This window comes from Salvelinus fontinalis, chromosome 38, assembly GCF_029448725.1.
Source record: "Salvelinus fontinalis isolate EN_2023a chromosome 38, ASM2944872v1, whole genome shotgun sequence".
NCBI classification, from domain to species: Eukaryota; Metazoa; Chordata; class Actinopteri; order Salmoniformes; family Salmonidae; genus Salvelinus; species Salvelinus fontinalis.
The window spans coordinates 25839826-25867418 of NC_074702.1; the positions used below are offsets into that span (position 1 = coordinate 25839826).

A 27593-nucleotide genomic window follows, 5' to 3' on the forward strand; every position below is an offset into this window, starting at 1 on the left:
GAAACATCTATGAATCAATCTGGTGCTCCAAATGGAATTAAGTATAAACTCCTAAAAGGCTTGTAAAAAAAAAAGGCATTTCAACATGAACAATGTTGAGTATGTTGTGTCAGGTAATGAATTTTTTATTTATTTTTTATTTTACCGTTATTTTACCAGGTAAGTTGACTGAGAACACATTCTCATTTGCAGCAACGACCTGGGGAATAGTTACAGGGGAGAGGAGGGGGATGAATGAGCCAATTGTAAACTGGGGATTATTAGGTGACCATGATGGTTTGAGGGCCAGATTGGGAATTTAGCCAGGACACCGGGGTTAATGTCTAAAACTGTATGCATTCATCTCACACCACTGACATTTCCCCCCCCAAAAAGAAGTCTGGAAATGGTTTCCTTTCAAAATAAACATGGCAGAGAATTCAAACATTTTATCTTCATTTCTCTCCTCTCCTCCCTCTCTTGCTCTTCTTCCGTTACCCTAATCCCCTTGACTGGAGAGCAGAGGACCCAGACGCCCAGGGGAGGGAAACATGGGTAGAAGTGAATTAGAGGTGGGGAGGGGGGCTAGATGATGGAGAATGGAGGGATGGAAATAGAGCATGAATAGAGGAAAGAAGGATGGGGTCCATTCAAATTAGAGGGTGTACAATTCATAAAGAAATGCATTATTTTAATTAATCAAATATGTATTTTTGGGGAGAAGAATCTGAAAGCAAAGCTAAGACGCTGTAATAAACAAGTTGAATCCAGACAGGAAAAATAAGGATGATGAACACATATCACATACCTACAAAAATAACCAAGCAAAAACAGGACTTATTGGATCCTCACACAATCGTTTCTGTTTACAATTCAAAAAGCATACAACATGAATAAAACAAAAGTACATGTAATTCTACAGCACTACATGCTACAAATTACACTACAATCCCATGCATTTGCCCAAAGCGGACTTGCTGAAAAATAAAATAGTAAGATGAGAGGAATACCAACCAATCCTTGAAGCCTATTTCATATTCCTACATAGGACAAAGGCCTTATTTTCTATTCATATTTCGTGGTCGTTGGCCTCGATTGTCAGTGACTTTAAATAACTAACAAACACCTTTACGCCTGTAAACGGCACCCTATTCCCTATGTAGTGCACTACTATTAACCAGGGCCCATAGGGCTCTTTATAGAGAATAGGGTGCCATTCCGGCTACACCTAGATCTCTTTATGTTGCTCCTAACACATACACTCCCCTCTATCAAAGCCAGTGGCTTTTCAGGACATGATAACTGAAGTTTCGACATGGACCCTGAGGTAGTGTAGGTGAAGCAGAGATATGTTGTTTTAAAAAGCACTGAAAGAGAGACAGATAGGGGAGTTATTTTTGTGCACCGGTACCGATAAGTCTTTGAAGATATGCCATCTCTGGTAGGGAAACCATTTCATCCATCTCTCTGGATGGTTTCAGGTAAAGTTAAGGCATTTGTACCAAAATGGCACGTTGCTTGGTTTCATTTACCTAGGGATCTGAGAAGAGCTAATGTCTATGGCTTCAATGTACACCTCTCCTACCCTTTGGACAGGTACAATACGGTTGTGTGTGTGTTTGTGTGTGTGAGCACGTTGGCAAATGCAAGTCTCAAGGGACAACAGTGTAGGGCTGATATGGCAGCGTCTTCTGTCGATCGTTGATGGCAAAAATCCATGTGGGTTTGACAAAGCTTAAATTACCATTCTCCATCAGTGCCTGTGGCAGAGAGAAAGCGAGAGTGGGAGAGAGAGAGAGAGAGGGGAAAATATATCAGGTGGGAATCTGTTTAATTATAAAGGGGTAGAGACTGAACCCTTTGAGGGCATGAGGGTTCGCTAGCCAATATTTAAAATGGTACAGCAAATAGGTCAACAACATTTATATTTCAATAGCTAGTGACTTGGCAGAGGCCCTTTCCATTGCAAATGAGCTTGCGTGGAATACAGACGTCCGTGTAACAGACCTACATCAAAAGGCAACTAACCACGCACGTCCAATATCAGGTCAAACATCAGTGATGTACAAAAAAAGGCCCCGGGGTAGGTAAACATCGCATCAAAAGATTCTCCATGTTCTAGAATCTGATCTTTTTAAAAATATAAATAAATAAATATCATGATGCATTACTCTCTTTTTGGGAGCAGACTGTGAATTGATCACTTTACATAGATGACTAGCATTCTAACTCGCTGGAGTCATTACCTTTTTTACAAAGACACCTTTATAAGTGTGTGTGTGTTACACAATCATGTTTTTGGTGTGTGAGTGTGCACTTGCCTTCTCGTGTATCACTCTAATATTTGTGTGTGTCTGTGTGTGTGCTTAACATCAAGAGGTCTTTCGAGGAAACAAAAGGGAGGTCACACTTACGTCTTCAAAGGAGTCGTGCCATCCCTCGCTGGTGACAACAAACTGGACCTGCTCACTCATGTAGTCCTCCACCTCCCTGAAGAGGGGGGGGGGGGAGGGGAAGAGGAACAAAGAAAGAGAGAGAGATATGGGGAGGGGAAGAGGTTGAGGAGAGTGCCAAAGCTACCTGTCTCGTCTGAGATCCAAACACTGCTTTAGAAAAGGTACAATGACGCACAAGCCCTCATCCGCTGATCACTTGCATTAACTCTAAAAGTACTTGTAAAGTGCTACTGTTACAGGAAAATCTGCCCTACTCTCATTCTGGAGTCAGTCTCTCTTCTCCCTACCCGTTGAAGGCGATGATGTACCGCAGGAGTAGGCGCCTGTCATTGTTGGGGAACTTGCCATAGAGGAAAAATCGCTTTCCAGTTAGGAAATCTAAAAAAGGTAGTAAGAAAATGAAAGATCAGCATGAGAGCAAGACTCCCTGAATAGCATTACAATAATCATCATTGTTCATCACTGATGGGGAAAAAGAGAAGAAATTGTCTGCAATTTGACAACTTGACATTTGTGAGCGTCGTGAAAAACCAGTGTGGCTGACAGAAAAGTACTTTATTGATTTAGAATAACATGAACAATGAGCGAGAACAAACTGCCAGCACAGACTGTACAGAGAGAGGCAGACAAGGTCAGACAGACAAAGAGACAGACCTGGTAGCTCAGGGATGGGCTCGTCCTCCTCGGCCTCAGCGTCAGTGTTCTCGTCAGTCGACCCCCCAAAAGGGTCCTCCTCCTCCACTCCTTTTCTCTCCTTCTCTCCTTTCTTCTGCCGACTCTCGCTCTCCACCCTGCCGACGGGAGAGAGAAAAGTTGTTTATGAAAGGGGGGTTATGAAACTACTGACTGAGGCTCTGCTGGTGTCCTTGAATGAAGAGACGCCACACCTGTTCATTACGTTGTGATGCCGCACAACAAATACAACAAACAGAACCAGACATTTCTCCCCACATACAAAACAAACATCCAGGCTCTCTTCAGATTACTGAAAGAGCGAGGGGAATGTTTGATGCAAGACCATTTCAGTATGGCAGAGTTTTAGACTTGTATTGATGCTCACAACAAAAATAGTGACAGCGCCATCCAACAACTAATGAATCAAAATGAGAACAATCTGGGCCTCCCGGGTAGCGCAGTGGTCTAAGGCACTGCATCACAGTGCAAGCTGTGCCACCAGAGACTCTGGGTTCGAGCCCAGGCTCTGTCGCAGCCGGCCGCGACCGGGAGGCCCACGGGGCGGCGCACAATTGGCCCAGCGTCGTCCGGGTTAGGGAGGGTTTGGCCGGCAGGGATATTCTTGTCTCATCGCGCACTAGCGACTCCTGTGGCGGGCCGGGGGCAGTGCACGCTGACCAGGTCGCTAGGTGTACGGTGTTTCCTCCAACACATTGGTGCGGCTGGCTTCCGGGTTGGATGCGCGCCATGTTAAGAAGCAGTGCGGCTTGGTTGGGTTGTGTTTCGGGGGACGCATGGCTCTCGACCTTCGCCTCTCCCGAGTCCGTACGGGAGTTGCAGCGATGAGACAAGACAGTAACTACTAACAATTGGATACCACGAAATTGGGGAGAAAAAGGGGGTACGTTTAAAAAAAAAAAAATCTCTCTGTTGATCTCTCTCCTACCTACACCCGCCAACATGAAGATCAAGTTATCTTGGTCCCAGACCTTTGTGCTGTCTGGCCAACTCCTAAATGTCACTGGGCAACTCCTAAATGTCACTGGGCAACTCCTACGGTCGCTGGGCAACTCCTACGGTCGCTGGGCAACTCCTACGGTCGCTGGGCAACTCCTACGGTCGCTGGGCAACTCCTACGGTCGCTGGGCAACTCCTACGGTCGCTGGGCAACTCCTACGGTCGCTGGGCAACTCCTACGGTCACTGGGCAACTCCTACGGTCACTGGGCAACTCCTACGGTCACTGGGCAACTCCTACGGTCACTGGGCAACTCCTACGGTCACTGGGCAACTCTGATAGCACAGAGATCTGAGACCAGGCTAGGGCAGAGGCACTGTCAACCAGTAGGAATGGCTTTGACACCCGCTACAGTCAAATATTAATAATATCCCACTCATGTTCATTTGATGGTGTTAGTTACCTCTTCAGCTCGTCCTCCGTGTCCATGCCAGACTCATCTTCTGTGGGAGACAGGAGAATAACAACATTTTATTACATGAGAAGAACATAACCTACATCAGAAGCATACCATCTTACTAACCTACATCGGGTCATAACTTAGTCTATACTATGCTGTAGAAACGTTTGTAAGTGCTTCACCCATACCTCTAAGCTTTGCTCTACCAAAATAAAAAGGCCTTGTACTTAGGCCCTAGTTAAAGGCTAGGTTTCCTTAATATTCTTAATGTGTATTTTCCAATCAGTGCAGATGGAGACAAGGAAAATAAGCTACTTCTAGTCTATTGAGATGCACCCAGTCGCGATTTATTCTTCTTCCCTCTCATGTTTTGAGGTACGTGATGCGTTAGTAAAGACGTTCTCGTCTCACTAATGCGCCCGGAACACTTACTCGTGGCCTCGCATTACCATAGCAATTAGAATCATGCACAAGTCTCTTGGCAGCGATTGCGCTACGCAAGTGCTTCTTTCCGATCTTTCGCTCCCCTTGTCCTCTCCACACGCATCCCTCTCTTCATGTCCTTTTTGCGGCGGTGTTGTCAATCCGTCCGTCCCTCCACGCAATTCATTAAAGCAGTCTGTTCCCAACTTGTCTTCCTCTGTCCATTTCACCGTCTTTCATTCCCATCTTCTTCAGTCTTAGTGGTGTTAGTCTTTCTTTCTTCCTCGGCTAGCTACTTGAGCAAAATGTATTACGACGATTGAGCGATTCCATTCACTACATGGTCAAAGAAAAACATTTACGGCAATAACGGCTCTGGTAAGAAAAGGTGACGAAACGAGTCTCTGGAAACGAGTACGGCCAGAGAGTATGTTCCTTTCTCCTCCCTTTCCAACACCATGTCAGGGTCCTTCCATTCTTACACACGTGATTCAGCTGCTATCAACAGTATGTAGTTGTCTGTTGTGAGCACCATTAGCTCATGAGAAAACTGGCAGCAATGATTTACTCAAGTTTATAAATAAGTGGTGAGAAAAATGTCCGCTACTTAAATTAGTATCTGTTCTGTTGTTCGTTTAAAAAGCAGTGCTGCACTGAAAATGTCCTTTCCCTCTATCCCCCCATCAGTCAAAAGAACACTCTCTTAGCTCACCTCTCCATTTCCTCTATCCCCCCATCAGTCAAAAGAACACTCTCTTAGCTCACCTCTCCATTTCCTCTATCCCCCCATCAGTCAAAAGAACACTCTCTTAGCTCACCTCTCCATTTCCTCTATCCCCCCATCAGTCAAAAGAACACTCTCTTAGCTCACCTCTCCATTTCCTCTATCCCCCCATCAGTCAAAAGAACACTCTCTTAGCTCACCTCTCCATTTCCTCTATCCCCTTCTTGGAGGCTGGCTGTCCACTTATATTTACATTTAGCAGACGATCTTATCCAGAGCGTGAGTTCATACATTTTCCTACTTCCCCTCCTTCCCAATCCGTTCATCCCTCCTCTCACCTCTATGTCGCTGGTGTAGCAGGACAATCTCTTAAGACATCTTGAGAGTACCCTGCTAGCACCTCTAACTGCACTACAGACATATTGCCCTAGCTAGCAGTTGATCCTCAACGCTAGGCCTATCTCCTGTGGTAGTGTTGATTTACCTTTATTTACACAGGGAAGTCGTAGGGAGTGAAATCCAATTAAAAGGTTGTCAGCAACATTTGAATGAAAGAACGATCAATCAAATTAATGAACTAATTAATGAACTCATATTTTAATGTCCCATATGTTGCCAAGAAGATGTCCCTATGGGACATTAAAGTATTCATTCATTCGTGCATTCTTTAATTAATTCATACATTCAACCCCAGGAAAAACCAAGAGACAGTGGTTGGGGGTGATGGGTTAAGATGCATTTCGATCAGTGATTCTGTCTGTCTGAACCTAGGCAGTGTGTATGTTGGAGCTGGGCCATATGGACAAAATTGACTTATTTTCGCTATAACGATAAATCAGTGATAAATGACAGTAAAAACATTTGGGGTGGTGCTAAGGCTGGGCTATATTGACAAAACATGACATTGCGATAAGGGAGTTTGCAATTGGCATGCTGACTGCAGGAATGTCCACCAGAGCTGTTGCCAGAGAATTGCATGTTCATTTCTCTAATATAAGCCACATTGAATGTCGTTTTAAAGAATTTGGCAGTAAGTCCAACCGGCATCACAACCGCAGACCATTGTGTGGGCGAGTGGTTTGCTGATGTCAAAGTTGTGAACAGAGTGCCCCATGGTGACAGTGGAGTTATGGTACAGGCAGGAATAAGCTACGGACAACGAGCACAATTGCATTTTATCGATGGCAATGTGAATGCTCAAGAATACCGTGACGAGATCCTGGAGGTCCATTTTATTAAGGCATGGTGAAATCCATAGATTAGGGCCTAATGAATTTATTTCAATTGACTGATTTCCTCATATGAACCGGAACTCAGTAAAAATCAATGAAATTGTTGCATGTGTTTATATTTTTGTTCAGTATAGAATAGTAGCTCTATGAACTGTATATTTCCCGCATTAGTGTTTTGAGCAACGGTCATATGCTTGTGCTTCTCAGAATGCATCTCTCCCTCCACCATGCGCACAGTGGGGAGAGGGAGTGAGAGTCAGCAGCCGACCGCGAAACAGGGACAGGCAGATAGTATTATAACAGGAATCAAGATAATGCATAGCCTATTACTGTTGACCAAATGGTTTTAGAACAATCTACAGGAACGTTGTGTAGCAAAATCACAGTCATTTGAGGTTTGTCATCCCAGCTCTAATGGAGGTGTGTATAATGGAAACCTGGTTCATCTGCGTCTGTGGAGCCACCATACAGATCCTCCTCCTCTTTCTTGATGGGGGTCTTTCTGGGAGTGGGTTGCCGTTCTTCTTCTCTACTCTTTTGTGGAGTCTGCCAAGGAGGGAGAGGGCAGTATGGGGGTGGGAATAGGACAAATACAATTTGAAGCAGAATTGTGTTTTTCTTAGGCAATCATGTCATGGCATACTGCTAGGTCATAGAATGGTTTAAGAATCCCATACCCTCCTCTCTTTTTCCTCCTCACTCTCCTCATCCTCCTCTACGTCGCTCCCCTCCGAGCTGGACTCCGCTCCGTCCATCAGGTACCTGGCAGAAAGAGAGGAATGCGGGAAGAGGAGAAAGATTGTTTAAAATAGAGAAAGACAAAAAAGGGGTGAGGGGAAAAGAAGCAAAACAATAAGTGGGGAAAACATCTGATTGGGTAAACAAGAAGATTCCCATTAGATGGGCAGCAGGCCTCCCGGGAGGCGCAGTGGTCTAGGGCACTGCATCGCAGCTAGCATCGCAGTGCTAGCTGCGCCACCAGAGTCTCTGGGTTCACGCCCAGGCTCTGTCGCAGCCGGCCGCAACCGGGAGGTCCGTGGGGCGACGCACAATTGGCAGAGCGTCGTCCGGGTTAGGGAGGATTTGGCCGGTAGGGATATCCTTGTCTCAGTATGTAAAAATGTAATAAAATGTATGCACTCTACTGTAAGTCGCTCTGGATAAGAGCGTCTGCTAAATGACTAAAATGTAAATGTAAAATGCAGTAAAGGGACGATCACACTGGCTGAAATTCTACACAAAGGTTCAAATGTTGGAAGAACAACATCTGAAAAGTGCAAAAAATGACTTCATGTTCCAGACAGACACAAAGATTAGCCATACACAGAACAGTCACAGATCACACAGTACCAGAAATCAGCACCATGGACAGCACAGCATCCACATACTTCCCTCTTCCTGTTAAGTGGATTTGTTTTACACTTGGAGGTGGTTCTGTCCCCTACAATTATGTATTTGCAGAATGTACATTGGACTGGGTGATATGGACAAAATAAATTAACTGATGCAATACCGATAAATAGATTGATAAGTGTAACATTAATGTGCACCAGATTTTGTATTACCCTTTAAACTACTACTAGTTTGATGATTGTAGCCATCACGTGTCGCATTAACAATCACCCATATTAACAAAACGTATTTCATTTCAAACTTCTTATTTCCTTAGCATAGGCTAATTACCGTAATGAACGATATCTGCAAAATGCCTGCAATAAGTGATCGCTATGGTCGGTGTTGATAACTTCCGGTTTATCTTTCCAGCTCTAACGTAAATATATATTTTATACATTACTGTAAATGGAATTGTACATGTTGTTTTGCAAATGTTAAAGTGCTACTACGCAGACAGGGTGGTAACACATTTATGCACACTACCTGGAATCTGAGGAGCTAAGTTCCGTGAGGAATTCAAAAGGCGGTCAAACTAAGAAAGTATATGGATTTGACGTCACATTATTTACTGGGCCTATATCTATTCTCAACCTTTACCTCCGTACCACCAATAGAACATGACATACTGGAGTATCAATGTCATGTGCTGACAAGACAAATGCCCTTTTTGAAGTGGAATCAGGCCATTGACACCAGTAAATAGGTTTTTACGACACCTATCAAGGGGTGCCAGTGTGTCAGTGCCCTCCGAGCCACCCCACAGAACTGAGAGGGTCCTATGACGAGCAAGCATGGCAGTGTCCTTAAGGGAAAGTCCTTAACCTGGTCCGCTCAAGCACGACTAAACCGCTAATGTGTTCTATGAAAAATGTAAGTGGCTTAAATCGCATTAGATTAGGCCGTCCTTGAAGCGAATACATTACGGAATAAAACAATAAGTCTGGATGAGGAGAGAGAGAGGGGTGGCGGGAACAGCGTGTGGCTGTGGCACCCAGATGAAATGGAGCCTCAGCCTCGACAGCGGTGTTGCTAACCCTCTCAAACACACGTCATTCTCAATCAAAGATGCGTTACCTTTTCCACAAACACACGCTCTCCAGCCCCTCAAGTCACCAAGACGACCGCTAAGATGAAATACGGCTATCAAGGGTCATCACTACTCACACTGTTACCGCTCTATTCTGTGCTTTGATTCCTCATATCCTACAGCACTGTTTAGATTGGAAAATGAAAAAGTAGTGTTGTGTAGCGGGTGCACACACACACACACACCCACCCACGACTGGCTACATGCTTAGCTTACAGAGATGGGGTCTGAGACTCTCTGAGCTTCTCAATCCTCTTAGGACACTTCACTTCATATGCAGTGTGGCGAATTACCTAAAGAAATGTATTGAATTGAGTTAAGGAACAGAATTCTCAAAGCTTTACCAGAGGGTAGGTCCTAAAGGAAAAGAGTGATTTGTTTACCTCTGCACTCAGACGTCCCCGGAAGGCTAAGTATTTCATCTGAATTGTGTGGGAAAAGAATATTAGTCTCAATTTCAGAGCCAAAAAAAGAATGAAAGCAGATCAAAACATTTACTGTATGACCATGAGCACATTTAATATGTTAATGTGCCTTTTTGATTAATTACTTCTACAATAAATCAGATTGATCAATACGTCTGATTGTTGATTCAGGTAAATGACGAGCCAAGGGCAGACTAAATATCAAATAATAAAAGTATCAAAAATATAGTGGACTAACATTGTGATGTGGAATAGCTAGCCACTGTATTCACTCGGCTATTGTATTCAAATTCACCTCTATTGGTGACGTAACCGTGACAACAGCACTGTGATCCATTCATGGTCAATACGATCATAATTGCTCCAATCATTTCTTTGTAATGTTTTTTTATTTAAACTTTATTTAACTTCTCATTTGAAATGATGGCCTACCAAAAGGCCTCCTGCGGGGAATTAAGCACAATCTGAGGGGAGGAATAAAGTTGTATTTTATCAGTTAAATCTGTCCTTTCATACGAAAATTCCAATTAAGAAAAGGTCAAGGACTTTACTGGAGGAAAATGGTTATTTGCACAACACTAGTTCTTCATCCCAATTTGTTATCTAAGGTAATAATGGTAAAGAGAAAAAAACAATTTAGGGAATAGAGTGCAATTTGGGACGTAGCCTAGGCCTGTGATTGCTAAAAGGGAATCTAAAAAGGTTTCCGAGGCACTTCAGATGTTACCGACGGACGGACCCTTCAATAATCTACACTAACGCAAAGTTTACTTATGTATTCCCCATTCATTCCATTTTGTTGCCGATTTATCTTGATGCCACTTGAGGGAAGTGTGCTAGCGTGTGCCCCTCCTCTCCTCTTCTGTCCCCTCCTTTCATTTTGAAGTGTTCTCGTAAGGACAAAAGGCCCAAAACATAGCAGTGTTTTTCTGGTTTGAGTTGGGCTGTGTGTTTGTGTACGGGCGTGTGACGACTGTCTCTCTGTGTTTGAGTATGCGTGTGTCTACGTCTGTGTGTGTGTGTGTGTGTGTGTGTGTGTGTGTGTGTGTGTGTGTGTACAAGCACTAGTCTTCTTCAAAGGAAGTGGACCCTTCAATTACCCATAGCAGATGCAGCTTTTAAATAAGAAATAAATCATTAGAGCTCCGCACTCCAAACAAGAGCTGCACAATGGAGACGAGATGGCTTGGATGGATGGATGGACGAGGAACGAGGATAGACGAGTGGAAGGCGAGAGGGATTCTCTATAAAAAAAGGAGAGTGGTTTAGGGAGATGGTGAGCAGTCTACAGCAGAGGTCCGTAAACACAGACAAATAATGGTGGTAGTGTGTGTGTGTGTGTGCGTCCCAATGTAGAATTCTGATGCTAACGCAGAGAAAAATACACACAATTAGTGTGTTAATAGCTCAACAGTGTTAATTAGACCTATTTCCGCAACACCCTCTTACAACAGTACCATTTCAGCACACCTCTTTCGAATTAGATGAGCGGATATTCATTTGTTTATGAGGGCTAATTACAGAGACATGATGTCAATAGTGTCAGACTAAAGAAAATGAGCGCATTGTACAAGAGTAGGGAACAGTGTAGAAAAACATGGTGGAGGTGACTGATGCCAGGCACTGGGACCTGACCTAGCCTAGAAATTACCAGACCTGGGTTCAAATACATGCATATTTACACCGAACAAAAATATAAACACAACATGTCAAGTGTTGGTCCCATGTTTCATGAGCTGAAATGAAAGATCCACAAAAATGTTCAGACCCACATAAAGCTTCTCTCAAATTTTGTGCACAAATTTGTTTACATCCCTGTTATTGAGCATTTCTCCATTGCCAAGATAATCCATCCACCTGGCAGGTGTGGTATATTAAGAAGCTGATTAAACAGCATGATCATTACACAGGTGGACCTTGTGCTGGGGACAATAAAAGGCCACTAAAATGTGCAGTTGTCACACAACCACACCAGCGCAGGACGTCCGCATCTGGCTTCTTCACCTGCGAGATCGTCTGAGGGGGGTGCTGAGGAGGGTTTGTCTGTAATGAAGCCTTTTTGGGAAAAACTCATTCTGATTGGCTGGGCCTGGCTCCCCAGTGGGTGGGCCTATGTCCTCCCAGGCACACCCATGGCTGCACCCCTGTCCAGTGGTGAATTTCATAGATTAGGGCTTAATTCATTTAAATTGACTGATTTCCATATATGAACTGTAACTCAGTAAAATCTTAGAAATTGTTGCAGTTGCGCTTATATTTTTGTTCAGTGTAAGTATTTGAAAATACACTTTCTGTGTATTTGAGTAATTTGAAATACACAGCCCAAAACAACTACTTTAAATATAAGTAGTTATAAATGCATGTCAATACTTTTCACATACATTCCAAAATTCAACTTGTATTTTTTTTTTTTTAATTGTCAAAATACTTGGTTCGAAATGTATTTGAAATGAGGTCTTACTGAATTACAAATAGTATTTGAAACCAGGTCTGGTAACTACCCGTGGAAGCAGTGAAGAAACCCCCAAATACCCTTTCCATATTATCTGAGGCCTTGCTTTGACTAACTCGAGAATCAATACACATAGTTTTGACTGAAGAGAGAACTTCATTGAGCCCGCTTGTAGTGACAAGAATCATTAGTAGAAGTTAGACAATCCATCACAGCAGGCTTCAACTCTTCAAGGTAACACTATTCAGTGAGCTGCATAGGTACAGGTAAAGCCTTGACAGTAGGTGCTTTTATAAACACCATTAACTGCCATCTTCACTTAATTCGCTGAATTCAAAGATGGTTATTATGGCTGCTTTCTGATAGAGAATGGGTGGCACAGAGTCAAAGAACCCATTAATTTGAAGCAGACTTTTCAACACCACATCTTCTTTCAATTTTTATAAACTCAGCAAAAAAAGAAAACGTCCCTTTTTCAGGACCCTGTCTTTCAAAGAAAGCACTGTTTCCCATGCTTGTTCAATGAACCATAAACAATTAATGAACCTGCACCTGTGGAACTGTCGTTAAGACACTAACAGCTTACAGACGGTAGGCAATTAAGGTCACAGTTATGAAAACTTAGGACACTAAAGAGGCCTTTCTACTGACTCTGAAAAACACCAAAAAAAAGATGCCCAGGGTCCCTGCTCATCTGCGTGAACGTGCCTTAGGCATGCTGCAAGGAGGCATGAGGACTCCAGATGTGGCCAGGGCAATAAATTGCAATGTCCATACTGTGAGATGCCTAAGACAGCACTTCAGGGAGACAGGACGGACAGCTGATCGTCCTCACAGTGGCAGACCAAGTGTAACAACACCTGCACAGGATCGGTACATCCGAACATCACACCTGCCCGACAGGTACAGGATGGCAACAACAACTGCCCGAGTTACACCAGGAACGCACAATCCCTCTATCAGTGCTCAGACTGTCTCAATAAGCTGAGAAACGCTGGACTGAGGGGTTATAGGCCTGTTGTAAGGCAGGTCCTCACCAGACATCACTGGCAACAACGTCGCCTATGGGCACAAACCCACCGTCGCTGGACCAGACAGAACTGCCAAAGTGCTCTTCACTGACGAGTCGCGGTTTGGTCTCACCAGGGATGATGGTCGGATTTCGCGTTTATCGACGAAGGAATGAGCGTTACACCGAGGCCTGTACTCTGGAGCGGGATCGATTTGGAGGTGGAGGGTCCGTCATGGTCTGGGGCGGTGTGTCACAGCATCATCGGACTGAGCTTGTTGTCATTACAGGCAATTTCTACACTGTGCGTTACAGGGAAGACATCCTCCTCCCTCATGTGGTACCCTTCGTGCAGGCTCATCCTGATATGACCCTCCAGCATGACAATGCCACGAGCCATACTGCTCATTCTGTGCGTGATTTCCTACAAGACAGGAATGTCAGCAATGGCAAGCGAAGTACCCGGATCGCAATCCCATTGAGCACGTCTGGGACCTGTTGGATCGGAGGATGAGGACTAGGGCCATTCCCCCCAGAAATGTCCGGGAACTTGCAGGTGCCTTGGTGGAAGAGTGGGGTAACATCTCACAGCAAGAACTGGCTAATCTGGTGCAGTCCATGAGGAGGAGATGCACTGCGGTACTTAATGCAGCAGGTGGCCACACCAGATACTGACTGTTACTTTTGATTTTGACCCCCACTTTGTTTAGGGACACATTATTCAATTTCTGTTAGTCACATGTCTGTGGAACTTGTTCAGTTTATGTCTCAGTTGTTGAATCTTGTTATGTTCATACAAATATTTACACATGATAAGTTTGCTGAAAATAAACCCAGTTGACAGTGAGGACGTTTCTTTTTTTGCTGAGTTTACCCTCCGTCCCCCTCCCTCCCTCCCCTTACCGTTTGAAGGAGATCTTCTGCTTCCTCTTGTGGCAGTCCAGCACCCACTCCTTCCGGACGATGACGCCCCCTGCTGACTTCACCTGGCTGTACTTGGGGGTGTTGGAGAAGGCACAGCTGGATGAAGCAGATGATAAACCCTTGGTTAGCAAAGCTGTGTCTCAGATGGCACTCTATTCCCTATATCGTGCACTACTTTCGACCAGGGTCCAAAGGGACCGTGACTACATCCAAATATGGCACCCTAGTCCCTGTATAGTGCAATAAATAGGGTGCCCTATGGGATGCAGGCACTGGAGGGAAGCCAGGGACAGCCCACTGCTACTATGGGAGAGCGTGAATGGGCAATGTGGGTCACATGGTCTGCTTTGCTTTCCATGCTGTTATTGTGGTACTCCTGTAGTTACACTAGTCCTGGATGTATATGATATGGAGAATATACTTGATAATATTACTCCTAAAAATATTACTACCACTATAATACTAGCCCCATTGTTGGTTGTATTCCACACAATTCTTGTTGACCTGTTTCCAATATGTTCTTACCTCACTCTATTACCATTTTCATGCATCTTTAATTGACCAATTTGCATTCAGATTACAATGAGAACCCAACTAAGGAGTCCTTCTCAAACTACTACTTCCCAGTTCCAGCACCCTCTATCTCCTCCACTCACATGAGGTGTGTGGCGATAGGGGTCCAGTCAGAGTGGTACTTGGCCCCCATGGCCAGGGCCTTGTCCCTCAGGTCCCCCCGGAAGGGGTTCTGGAAGCCGCTCAGCACAAACACCACCCCCTCCATGATCTTGTTGAGGGGAACGGTGGCCTCGGAGGAGCTGGACTGGGATTTGGAGGGTTTGGGTCTGGGCTTGGCTTCTGGTTTGGGCAGGCTCTCCTTCTTCTTGGTGTCTGGGGTTTTCTGGGCAGGGGAGGCTGGGGTGAAAAGAATGACAGAGGTGAGGAGAGTGAAAACTAGAATATATAACTATCAGGGTATTTGCATCGATTTATTAAACTTGCTTTATTCACACAAGCATAGGTGAAAAAGGTGTAGAGTGAGTCAGTGAGTGGCTGGCTGGCTGGCAGGGTGTCTTTACCTTTGGCAGTGCTGGGGCTGGGAGTACTGGCTGTTCTGGGTTTGGCCTTGGGTTTCGGGGTGGTAGTGCACTGTTCAGTGGAGTCCATAGGGCTGGGTTTCTTTGAGGGGGGCGGAGCGAGGGCAGACCGGCGCTCTTTACTAAACTCAAACTTCCTCTTCACTTGTGCCTAGGAAATAGGAGGATGGATAAATCAATTTGTCCTTATGGTAAAACCATGACAGAAATATGTACTCAAAGAGCAAAGCTGCTTATCAAAAACTGCTGAAACTGCTTATCATTTCTAGAAGTGGGATAATCGACACAAACGAGCAGAGAAAACAAAACAAGCAAACAAATTCAGGTCCTAATTATGTTTACACTTATGTAAATGCATTTATAAGTGAGTAACATCGCCTCTTGCTTGAAAGAATGATCTCTGAGCCTCTGGAAGAAATGTACCACAAGCAAAACATATACTTCCATACCGTGCCATCTCTTTTCATTACCGATGATTTACAATGTTTACATTAAATCTATACTACATTAGCTATGAGGGTGCAGTCTACCGAACAATCACCTTGTACCTCTTTTTAAATAAATCAATATGGTGTCTGCCTCTCAAATGGCACCCTATTCCCTATATTGTGCACAACCTTTGACCAAGGCCCATAAGGCACTTGTCAAAACTAGTGCACTATATAGGAATAGAATAAGGTGCCATTTGGGACATAACTAGTATCATAGCCTGGAGATTCAGGTGAGTTCGCACTAGCCTGGAAGGACTTAATGAATGATTCACCATCAGTTCTGGTCTTAGAGAAGCCAATGATGCATCACTATGGGCTCTGATCAAAACTAGTGCACTATATAGGGATTACGGTACCATTTGGGACACACAGCAAGCCTTGGTCCTTACCTGTGTTGGCGGAGAGTTGGAGGACGGTGGGGCTGAGGAGTGGCCAGACCCAGACTGCAGGGCGGCAACTGCATAGCTGAGCTTCTCATTCTGTGGCGAAACTGTGGGGGGAAAAGAGGTGACGAGATTGTGAGAGAAGTTGGGAAATATTGTTTCACATTTCTCACCCCACCAGCAGACCTTATGGTGCTTTTCGCTCACGTACTCAATCACGCCACACCAATGCGCACTAATAAACCTGCAATGTGAAATTAGCTGTAACTAGGCCTTTAGCTTGAGTACGGTATTAGTACCCTTGAGCACTGGGCTGCCTTTGGAGGTGCTCTCTCTGTTGAAGAAGAGGCTGCCTGGCTGAAGACTGGGGCAAGCCGAGGGGGCCTCATCCTTCACCCGAAACTGGCCCAGCTTGGTCAACTTCTGTCAGGGGGCAAGAGACGTTAGTGTTGGGAGAGAGTCTGATCAAGTCAGTCATGTTAGGAAAGCACAGGACATTGTACAGAAACGTAATTTTTGATGGTATGAATTCAAGTTAGTTCAATCAAATCAAAGAATGTTTTGCAAAACAATTGTCTACTCTTTAGATGAGTCCACGCCTAGCCCATCTGTTGTGTGGATCCAGCTATATGCCTAAATCCCAAATGATTGGGGAAGACAAGCACCAGCTAATAAAACAAAATAAAACAGTGCCCGTTGAAGCATATTACAGGATATGTGCAACAGATGGTTGCATATGGACTTTTATGTAAGATCACTTTAAATGGTCAGAAAATGTGTAATTCAACTTGAGTTAAACTCCGCAAACATTTTGATTTTATAATATAGTTATATACTGAATGAGTCTATTGAGTCAGTCTCAGTGGAGAGTGGGTTATGTAGAGGAAGGTGAACGATGACGGCTGAGCTTCTCTTACCGGTGTTGTTGTGGTTGGTGGATCACTTTTGTCTGGTGGTGAATGGAACTTCACGAAGGCCACTCCGTATGCTATGCTCTGAGGGTGGAAAATGCCATTTGTCGTCATGTCATTCCAATCTGAATCATTTTCATAAGGGTGTACAATAGGAACTGTGCTAAGACTAGGGCTGTGACAGTAACTGAATAACCGTGTAGCTGACGGTTATGGATGAAAACTGTCATTAAAATAACCGTCAAAACCATTTAAAAATAGGCCTACATACATTTTTGACTTTACTTTCATGTAGATAAACTTTAATTAATAGCGGGAGTGTTTATTAATGATTATAAGCAAATGTTTTGCTAACAGTGTCTACAAAATGTTCTCCATCTCCTCCTCTTGCCAACTGTCCTTTGATGTTTGAGCAGCTAATCTCTAGATGCAAGACGGTGGAGAGTGCTATAGGCTATGGCACTTGAGTAAAAAATTATTTGATGTGTGGACTTTCTTTTATAAAATGGATGTTTTCATTGCTTGCTAGCAAATAAATACATTGTTTAAAAAAAAAAAAGGTTGGATGTGTCTGACTATTCATTAATTATGCAACAGGAGTCGACAAGGTTGTTCTAGCTCTGAGGCCTATAATACACTAATGTTGTGTGGAATGGACAATGCGCCAATCCTCTCCAACCTGGCATGGTATAATTTGATTCGGAATCTTTTCTTAATTTAAAGACTAATCTACGCTGATCAGGCCCGGTCCTGGCTGATATGCCGCTCTAGGCGAGACCGAAAAAAAAGTGCCTACCAACGCAAAGAAGAATAGTAACCTGGGCTATACATACAGAGTGTCGCCCACAATGCACTTTTACGAATGCCCATGTATGTGGTAGCCTACAATTTTTTTAAATGGCAATTTACTGTCAATCCCTGTCATTTTGTGACATGCATTCTGTTAATGCATGTATTAATTACAGTAATTTACCTTTCTCACTCTCGGACTGGAAACATTGTTTGCGGAGTTCAACTTGCTAAACTTGTGAGAAATATGATTTGGTTTATTTCATTCCATCATTTACGCGCTCCATGTGAGAAATGAGCATGTGACTAGATGTTGGAACATTGCTGCAGGGACTTGCTTCCATTCAGCCACAAGAACATTAGTGAGGTCGGGCACTGATGTTGGACGATTAGGCCTGGCTCGCAGTCGGCGTTCCAATTCACCCTAAAGGTGTTCGAAGGGGTTGAGGTCAGGGCCCTGTGCAGGCCAGTCAAGTTCTTCCACACCGATCTCGATAAACCAACTCTGTATGAACCTCGCTTTGTGCACAAGGGCATTGTCATGCTGAAACAGGAAAGGGCCTTCCCCAAAATGTTGCCACAAAGTTGGAAGCACAGAATTGTCTAAAATACCATTGCATGCTGTAACATTAACATTTCTCTTCACTGGAACTAAGGGGCCTAGCCCCAGACCAGCGTTCTCCTGGCATCCGCCAAACCCAGATTGGTCCGTCGGACTGCCAGATGGTGAAGCGTGATTCATCAATCCAGAGAATGCGTTTCCACTGCTCCAGAGTACAACGGCGGTTCATGAAGTTCCCGACGAACAGTTCTTGTGCTGACGTTGCTTCCAGAGGCAGTTTGGAACTAGGTAGTGAGTGTTGCAACCGAGGACAGAATATTTTTACGCGCTACACGCTTCAGCACTCGGTGGTCCCATTCTGTGAGCTATTGTGGCCTACCACTTTGCAGCCGAGTCGTTGTTGCTCCTAGACGTTTCCACTTCACAATAACAGCACTTACAGTCTTCCAGAGCAGCTCTAGCAGGGCAGAAATTTGACAAACACACTTGTTGGAAAGGTGGCATCCTATGACGGTGCCACGTTGAAAGTCACTGAGCTCTTCAATAAAACCCTTCCGCCAATGTTTGTCTATGGAGAATGCATGGCTGTGTGCTCAATTTTATACACCTGTCAACAACAGGTGTGGCTGAAATAGATGATTCCACTCATTTGAAAGTGTGTCCACATACTTTTGTATATATAGATTACTTGTCCTGATTCTTGTAAATGTCAAATGTAGGAAAGTGCCCAGCTGGGCTTCTCAGTAAACACAAATGTCCTTCACCTCACACAGTAGGAAGTCAACGAAGTCCGGTTTTTCTAATTTATTTTTAATAACCTTTTTTAAAAAAATATATTTTTATTTTTTACACCCATTCAATTATAAGAGTTCTTTGCAATATTTGAAAAATCTTAACACTATCCCCCCTGATAATCAGTGTCGTAGATAAATAGGCTGTTGCGTGTATTTGTTTCTATTTTAAGGATTGTCAATTTAATCTTCATACTATAGCATAGCTGTCCCCTTCATACTTTACTTCATTATCTTATAGCCTACTATCAGAAAGCCTAAGGTAGGCCCAGGTTTTTTTATACGTTTTTAGGAAAGGAGAAATATTTGCTTGTGTCTGACATATGCTGGTGGCTTTGATTGACGGGTGCGGGTGTGTGTGTGTGTGTGTGTGTGTGTGTGTGTGTGTGTGTGTGTGTGTGTGTGTGTGTGTGTGTGTTCTCTTAATAGAGTACAACAGAATGAGTCAAAATACCCATAAAACCTATCGTTTTACCACCATTAATTTTAGAAACACTTCAAATAAGTGTTTTGTGTAGACTTACCTTGGCTTAATGGTAAGTTGACTTTTATCAATATATTTGCCGGTATTTTACCCCCCAAAAATGAAATGCTAATTAGCTGCTAATGTGGCTATCATAAAGAACTACAAATGCCATGATGACCTGGACGAGACTGCCAAATCAAGGCAAAGGTAAGAATCTCTGGATTAACTATCTAATGTTAGCTAAATGTAGCAATGAATAAATTGGCTACATTTCTTCAGAAATTGTCACTTCTGTGAACTGTCTTGTGCAAGTTTTAAATTGACACAATAACTGTTAGCAAATAACTGTCAGCTAGAGATGACATACAGGAGCTTGTAGGGATTTGTAGTTTTGCATGATGTCTACTTTTAAATTAGAGTAAATAGAGGTGAATATATTGCTAAAAGTCACATTGTCCAAGAGAGATTTACATGGTTATCAAAACGTCACTCTAGGGTAAGCCTACAAGAAACACAGCCCTTATTTTAAGTGTTTCTAAAAAAAAAAAAAAACGATGGGAAAAATGAATGATGGAAAAACAATTTCCCTGTTTGACCACTAGGTTTTATGGGTGTTATGGACACCTCCACTGTGGGGCTCTATAGGTCTTTATGTCCATTCAGAAAGTTTCCTAAAGTAGCCTGTCTGGACTCCATCTCTTTAATAAAAATCAAACGCTTCTGTCATGATTTAACCTTGTAAAAGGCTCTATTTTCAGAAGTTTAGGCTACATTATTTCTCTCATTAGTGTCCTCTCTTTGAAGGTCATATGCCAATGCCATCGAATGACAGCAGCACGGATTGTGATGTTATGCGACTATTTCGGGGGAAAGTGGGAGAAAACCCATCGGACTTCGTTTCAATGATTTTGTGTGTCGAAATAGGATCTGAATAGAATGTTTTTCTATGGAGGAAAAAACAACAGAAAAGGACAAGGCAGACGTACAGCTTTATTTTGACTCCGCTAATAAGTAATAACCTAATAATAATAATGATATGCCATGATAATAACGAAGTGCAATAGCTTGTTTTAAATAGGTTTTATTAAGAAGCAGACCCCCCCCCCCGTTATGTCATCGACCATGTACATTGGCCTGGTCAATTACTGTAACCTCAAATTCCAAGACCGTCAAAACCCTAGCTGAGATACTGAATGGAAGCGATGCCATTTTTCAAATAACTTGACTAATAACGCTTCGCCAGGGTTGTATTAAAATCGGGCACACCGTAGCAAAACCTTTCGCAACGGAAAACGAAAATGGACGTTTCTTACTGGACAAGTGTAGTTAGTTCCACCCTGTTTCAGTCCGTTTGCTGCCTAATGAATATGACCCTGGTTTACAATAATTTAGGTGGCATCACATACACACCCAAAGCTCTCTGTCCACTAAAGTTCTCTCTTAGTGGTGTGCAGCTCACCTTGCTGTACGGCTGGCTACACACAATCTTCACACGGTCCCACTTCTCCTGGGCCTGAGCCTTCACCAGCTGGTTAGGGCCAAAGAAGCGCACACGGTTGGTGTTGGTGGCGTTACGGCTCTCCGTGGGGGACATGAAGGAGGATGTGGCCAGCAGAACCTGGGAGAGACAGTGGGAGGTTCTCTTAGGAATTAAGCAGCACACTATACCCAATGGTAGTAAACCCACAACTATGCATTGTCCATAATAAGAGGCAGAGACTAGTACCTTCACGCAGTGCATTCTGTGTGGTAGATATCAGCGAGGTATACAGGTACTACAATATACAGTAAGGGGGTGGCATACCTCATAGTCCTGGTCTTTGACAGAGGTTGAGTGTCCCACCAGCACCTCGATAAAAGCAGACCCTTCATTTCCTATGTCTATGCTGTACACCTGCTCTTCTTTCTCAAACTGAAACGATTGGAGAAAGAGCATGGGTTATTTAGTACAAACTAGGAAAAAACAAACAGGGGAATGCAGTGTTACAGTGCCTCCAGAAAAGTATTCATACCCCTCGACTTATTCCACATTTTATTGTGTTACTGCCTGAATTCAAAATGGATTACATAGATGTTTTCCCACATCCATCTACACACAATACCCCATAATGACAAAGTGAAAACATGTTTTTAGAAATGTTTGCAAATGTATTGAAAATGAAATACAGAAATAACTAATTTATATAAGTATTCACACCCCTGAGACAATACTTTGTAGAAGCACATTTGGCAGTGATTACATTTACATTTACATTTAAGTCATTTAGCAGACGCTCTTATCCAGAGCGACTTACAAATTGGTGCATTCACTTTATGACATCCAGTGGAACAGCCACTTTACAATAGTGCATCAGATCTTTTAAGGAGGGGGGGGGGGGGGCAGAAGGATTGCTTTATCCTAGGTATTCCTTGAAGAGGTGGGGTTTCAGGTGTCTCCGATTACAGCTGTGAGTCTTTCTGGGTAAGTCTCTAAGAGCTTTCCACACCTGGATTGTGCAAAAAAAAAAAAATTCTTCAAGCTCTGTCAAATTGGTTATTGATCATTGCTAGACAACTATTTTTCAGGCCTTGCCATACATTTGCAAGTAGCTGTAACTCGGCCACTCAGGAACATTCACCGTCTTCTTGGTAAGAAACTCCAGGGTAGATTTGGCCTTGTGTTTTAGGTTATTAACCTGCTGAAATGTGAATTCATCTCCCTGTGTCTGGTGGAAAGCAGAATGAACCAGGTTTTCCTCTAGAATGTTTTGTGTGCTTAGCTCCATTCCGTATCTTTTTTATAAATCCTTTATGACCATACATTATAGATTTCATAAGGCCTTTAGTTATGGCCTAGTTTCCCCCCCCCCCCCAACATTGTGGTCTGAAAACATGGCTCATAGGCTGTATATGCAGGGGTGTGAAGTAATTTGTAATTCCTGTTGGAATCAAGCTTTAGGGAGTAGGGATGTGACAATTGGAAAAAAAATCTTGTCAGTTAACAGACATTTTTTATTGGTTTCCATTAAAACTATAAGAAGAATGCATCCAATTCCACGTGAATTCACAATGCAGATGGTCTACATGGCGCTTCACGCGGAAAGAGAAAATTGTATTGCTGCTGCTGCTCTTCCTTTTCACGTGGCACATGTAGCTTGTTTTGTCGTCCAATCACAAGTCATCAAACCGGCACTAGGCTAAAGTCAGAGCTAGAACCTCCATGTGGCAAGTAATTAGCCACTGGGCTCCCGAGTGGCGCAGCGGTCTAAGGCACTGCATCTCAGTGCAGACACCCTGGTTCAAATCCAGGCTGTATCACAACCGGATGTGATTGGGAGTCACATAGAGCGGCGCACAATTGGCCCAGCGTCGTCCGGGTTTGGCCGGTGTAGGCAGTCATTGTAAATAAGAATTTGTTCTTAACTGACTTGCCTAGTTAAATAAAGGTTCAATTATTTGTATATTTTTATAATTAGGAGATATCTAGCCTAATCAATGGAAGATGGAATTAAAATGACAGAACAAGAAGCTAAATGAGAAGGACAGACTACAACACCAAGAGCCAACATGTAAACTGCTACTTAATAATCTGAATGGAGTTGTTACTGTAATATTGAGAAGGGGAGAAACTGTATAGTTAAAGTTATGTCGTTTCAATTAGCCTAGCTAACATTAGCTAGCTATCTGGCTATCTAGCTCAACTAGCGTCTCTTGGTTTGATGCAGTCAATACATGCACTATGTAATCCAGGGCTCTCCAAACCTGTTCCTGGAGAGCTATGTGAATTCATCTCCCTGTGTCTGGTGGAAAGCAGAATAAACCAGGTTTTCCTCTAGAATGTTGTGTGTGCTTAGCTCCATTCCGTATCTTTTTTATAAATCCTTTATGACCATACATTATAGATTTCATAAGGGCTTTAGTTATGGCCTAGTTTGCCCCCCAACATTGTGGTCTGAAAACATGGCTCATGGGCTGTATATGCAGGGGTGTGAAGTAATTTGTCATTCCTGTTGGAATCAAGCTTTAGGGAGTAGGGATGTGACAATTGTAGGCTTTCGCTCCAACTATAATCTAGAGCACCTAATTATAATAATTATCTGGTTGATAAGCCGAATCAGGGTGGTATGCTGCATACCACTGCTGGCTTGCTTCTGAAGCTAAGCAGGGTTGGTCCTGGTAAGTCCCTGGATGGGAGACCAGATGCTGCTGGAAGTGGTGTTGGAGGGCCAGTAGGAGGCACTCTTTCCTCTGGTCTAAAAAAAAAATATCCCAATGCCCCAGGGCAGTGATTGGGGACACTGCCCTGTGTAGGGTGCCGTCTTTCGGATGGGACGTTAAACGGGTGTCCTGACTCTCTGAGGTCATTAAAGATCCCATGGCACTTATCGTAAGAGTAGGGGTGTTAACCCCGGTGTCCTGGCTAAATTCCCAATCTGGCCCTCAAACCATCATGGCCACCTAATAATCCCCAGTTTACAATTGGCTCATTCATCCCCCTCCTCTCCCCTGTAACTATTCCCCAGGTCGTTGCTGCAAATGAGAACGTGTTCTCAGTCAACTTACCTGGTAAAATAACGGTAAAAAAAAAAAAAAAAAAATTAAAACTGGGGTTGGAGCAAAAACCTACAGGAGGGTAGCTCTCCAACTGGGGTTGAAGAGCCCTGATGTAATCATATGAGATGATAAATAACTAGCTATAAGTATTCTACCAGCGCACGTTGACTTGGTCGCAATCTCTCTCCCCTCCCTGCTACCCTTGTCAGTCACATTTGAGCTGCTGCTCTGCTTTTTTCCCTCCTACTAACGTTACAGCATTGTTGCGTTGGGCATTTATTAAACTTATTTTCCCTTTATGATGATGACGATCGGGACCTGTTAGTGGTAGTTATTTAGTTAGGGAGTTTTTCCCTAAGGTTGAAGATCCCAATTTCGTTTAAAAATATTAACTTTTACACACCTAAGGGAAGATATTCAACAATTGATTATCTACAATCTGCATTCAGAACGAGTGCTATGGTGAAGAACTCGTCAAACAAGACTACCTAAAACATCTAAACTGGAACAACCATCTCAGTACGGAGTGTAAGTCCAACCACTTACAGATTGGAATAATTTAGGAAAATGTATGTTATTTGTCTTAGATCAATTCATTAATGTGCATGCAGAAACATACAGTATATATTAAAACAAACTATCCCAAAAATCAACATGTAACAAAGCATGCTGGGAAATATGATGGGCCACTCCCAAGTATTTTTCACAGAGAGAATTAATGGAAATTAACTCCGTCGAGTAACGACACGCGGTGTTGATTCCACTGTGATTCAAATAACACTTCATTTATTCACTGCAGGTTGCATCAATTTAAATCCAACTGGTGTTAACCCCACTAGAATCAACACTAAGATATAACACACACAACACATTTTAACACCCTCAAATTTGCTGTGTGAATTGGAGTCAGTGAATTGTTAGACAATCCCATGAAAACACAGTGCAGAAGTAGCCTATTACCTGTATAATGACTGAGGTTTGTTTCTCCCCTGGCTTTGCTGCTTTCCATTTTCTATATGTGTCCGAGCTCAGCAGGTTGTCAGCCTTGTGAGTCTGCAAGGAAACAACAAGAATAGCTAGGACCCCATGAACTGCAATTGCCATCTGCTGTTGTTACCACTGGAAATAGGAGTTACTGTTTAAATTCAAGAAGATACATTTTTTACAACAAAATATTACTGGGAAGTGTAGCTAGCTAACTACTTCGAATGGTGCATGCAAATACTGTACAGTACTGTTCCAATTATTATTTATGTTCTGGTGGGCTGAAAAAAAGCAATGTGCAGACTGTACATATTAAGGGCTAGACAGTCGACATTATGCCTCAATCAGACAGCAAGCAAACCTAGCTAGCTAACACGTTAGGAAGCTAGCAAGCGGGTTAACGAATACTGTACTAGCTAATTAGTCTAGATAGTAGTTGGACAACTTACATTGTCTTCAGTGCTGCAAGACACGATGTGCTTGAGTTTTATCTCCGGCATTTTGCGCTAGTCACTTAACTTGTCAAAAAAGTAATGCCGCTTTATTTGTGTTTTTTTAGCTAATGAAAAGCTCTACGCTTTCAGCTAGTTAGCAATTGCCTGGTTAGCAAACAATGGAACACGTTCATGGCTAGTTTATAGCAAGCAAAACGTCTCTAATGCTCCATAGAAGTACATTGTTTAACATTTCTGTGTTTAATACATTGTATTTTACTTCCCTGTAAATTATATTATCATATGTAGGCGGACAAAAGCAGCCGAAATGTATTTGATGATTAAACCGTGACCACTGAATTTCACCAAAATCCCTCTCAATTCACAACCTCCAACGTAACTTCCGGTTGATATTTTATTTAGCCAATCAAATCAGTTGACGCTTCGTCGTCTTCTTCTACTTCTTCTTCTTCGTGTGGTTTTCTGATCGACTAGACGCTTTGTTGCGTGTTGCTGCTGTTCACAGTTCGAAAATAGATATACATATTGTTCACAAAAAAGGAAATAGGGAAAAAAGGAAATTGAACAACCATCTCGAATCAAATTGTATTTCTCACATACAACAGGTGTAGACCTTTCAGTGAAATGCTTACTTACAAGCCCTTAACTAACAATGCAGTTTTAAGAAAAAAAAGAAGAAAAGTAAGATATAAGAAAAACAAATGATTAAAGAACATCAGTAAATAACAATAGCAGGGCTATATACAGGGGGTATCGGTACAGATTCAATGTGCGGGGGCACTGAGGAAATATGTACGTGTAGGTAGAGTTATTAAAGTGACTATGCATAGATAATAACAGAGAGTAGCAGCAGCGTAGAAGAGAGAGGGGTGGGGGGGTGCAATGCAAATTGTCTGGATAGCCATTTGATTAGCAGTTCAGAAGTCAAATGGCTTGGGGGTAAAAGCTATTTAGGGGCCTCTTTGACCTAGACCTGGTGCTCCGGTACCTCTTGCTGAACAGTCTATGACTAGGGTGGCTAGAGTCATTGACAACTTTTAGGGCCTTGCTCTGACACCGCCTGGCAAAGAAGTCCTGGATGGCAGGAAGCTTGGCCCCGGTGATGTACTGGGCCAAACGCACTACCCTCTGTAGTGCCTTGCGGTCAGAGGCCGAGCAGTTGCCACACCAGGCAGAGATGAAACCTGTCAGGATGCTCTCGATGGTGAAGTTGTAAAACCTTTTGAGGATCTGAGGACACATGCCAAATATTTTCAGTCTCCTGAAGGGGAGTAGGTTTTGTTGTGCCCTCTTCACAACTGTCATGGTGTGCTTGGACCATGTTACTTTGTTGGTGATGTGGACACCAAGGAACTTGAAGCTCTCAACCTGCTCCACTACAACCCCGTCTATGAGAATGGGGTCGTGCTTGGTCCTCCTTTCCTGTAGTCCACAATCATCTCATTTGTCTTGATCACGTTGAGTGAGAGGTCATGTCACCAGCAAACTTAATGATGGTGTTGGAAACGTGCCTGGTCGTGCAGTCATGAGTGAACAGGGAGTACAGGAGGGGACTGAGCACGCACCCCTGAGGGGCCCCCGTGTTGAGGATCAGCATGGCGGATGTGTTGTTACCTACTTTTACCACCTGGGGGTGGCCCGTCAGGAGGTCCAGGGTCCAGTCCAACAAAAGAAGAGGCAGGCTGCATAATAGCTACTGTGCCTAATAGAAAGTGCTAGAGCATTAATACATCAACAGTTTTGGTAAGAGTTCAGTCCCAGGGTCCTTAGCTTAGTGATGAGCTTTGAGGGCACTATGGTGTTGAATGTTGAGCTGTAGTCAATGAATAGCATTCTCACATAGGTGTTCCTTTTGTCCAGGTGTGAAAGGGAAGTGTGGAGTGCAATAGAGATTGCATCATCTGAGGATCTGTTGAGGCGGTATGCAAATTGGAGT

At 43.4% G+C, this 27593-nt stretch overlaps 1 protein-coding gene across 1 annotated transcript; it reads right to left on the bottom strand.

The window, feature by feature from the left end:
- Positions 1-95: 95 nt before the first annotated feature.
- LOC129838063 (DNA repair protein XRCC1-like) lies at positions 96-26049 on the bottom strand. The gene is made up of 17 exons (XM_055904742.1): positions 25652-26049; positions 25179-25271; positions 21490-21597; positions 21145-21303; positions 17084-17161; positions 16466-16589; positions 16173-16273; positions 15275-15443; positions 14855-15110; positions 14178-14294; positions 7584-7668; positions 7344-7452; positions 4531-4570; positions 3090-3226; positions 2723-2813; positions 2394-2469; positions 96-1739 (listed from the first exon to the last, which is right to left on the bottom strand). The coding sequence occupies exons 1-17, from the start codon at positions 25700-25702 to the stop codon at positions 1632-1634; spliced, it is 1902 nt and encodes a 633-aa protein (XP_055760717.1). The 5' UTR covers positions 25703-26049; the 3' UTR covers positions 96-1631.
- Positions 26050-27593: the final 1544 nt, after the last annotated feature.

What these genes read in the sequence shown, in the direction of transcription:
- LOC129838063 (XM_055904742.1), bottom strand. Translation starts at nt 25,702, where the DNA reads ATGCCGGAGATAAAACTCAAGCACATCGTGTCTTGCAGCACTGAAGAC. An exon ending in AGGCAGCCCAGTGCTCAAGG is followed by an intron (nt 16,274 to 16,465) that starts GTACTAATACCG and finishes TTCCCCCCACAG; the next exon opens with TTTCGCCACAGAATGAGAAG. An exon ending in GGCACGACTCCTTTGAAGAC is followed by an intron (nt 1,740 to 2,393) that starts GTAAGTGTGACC and finishes TCTCTGCCACAG; the next exon opens with GCACTGATGGAGAATGGTAA.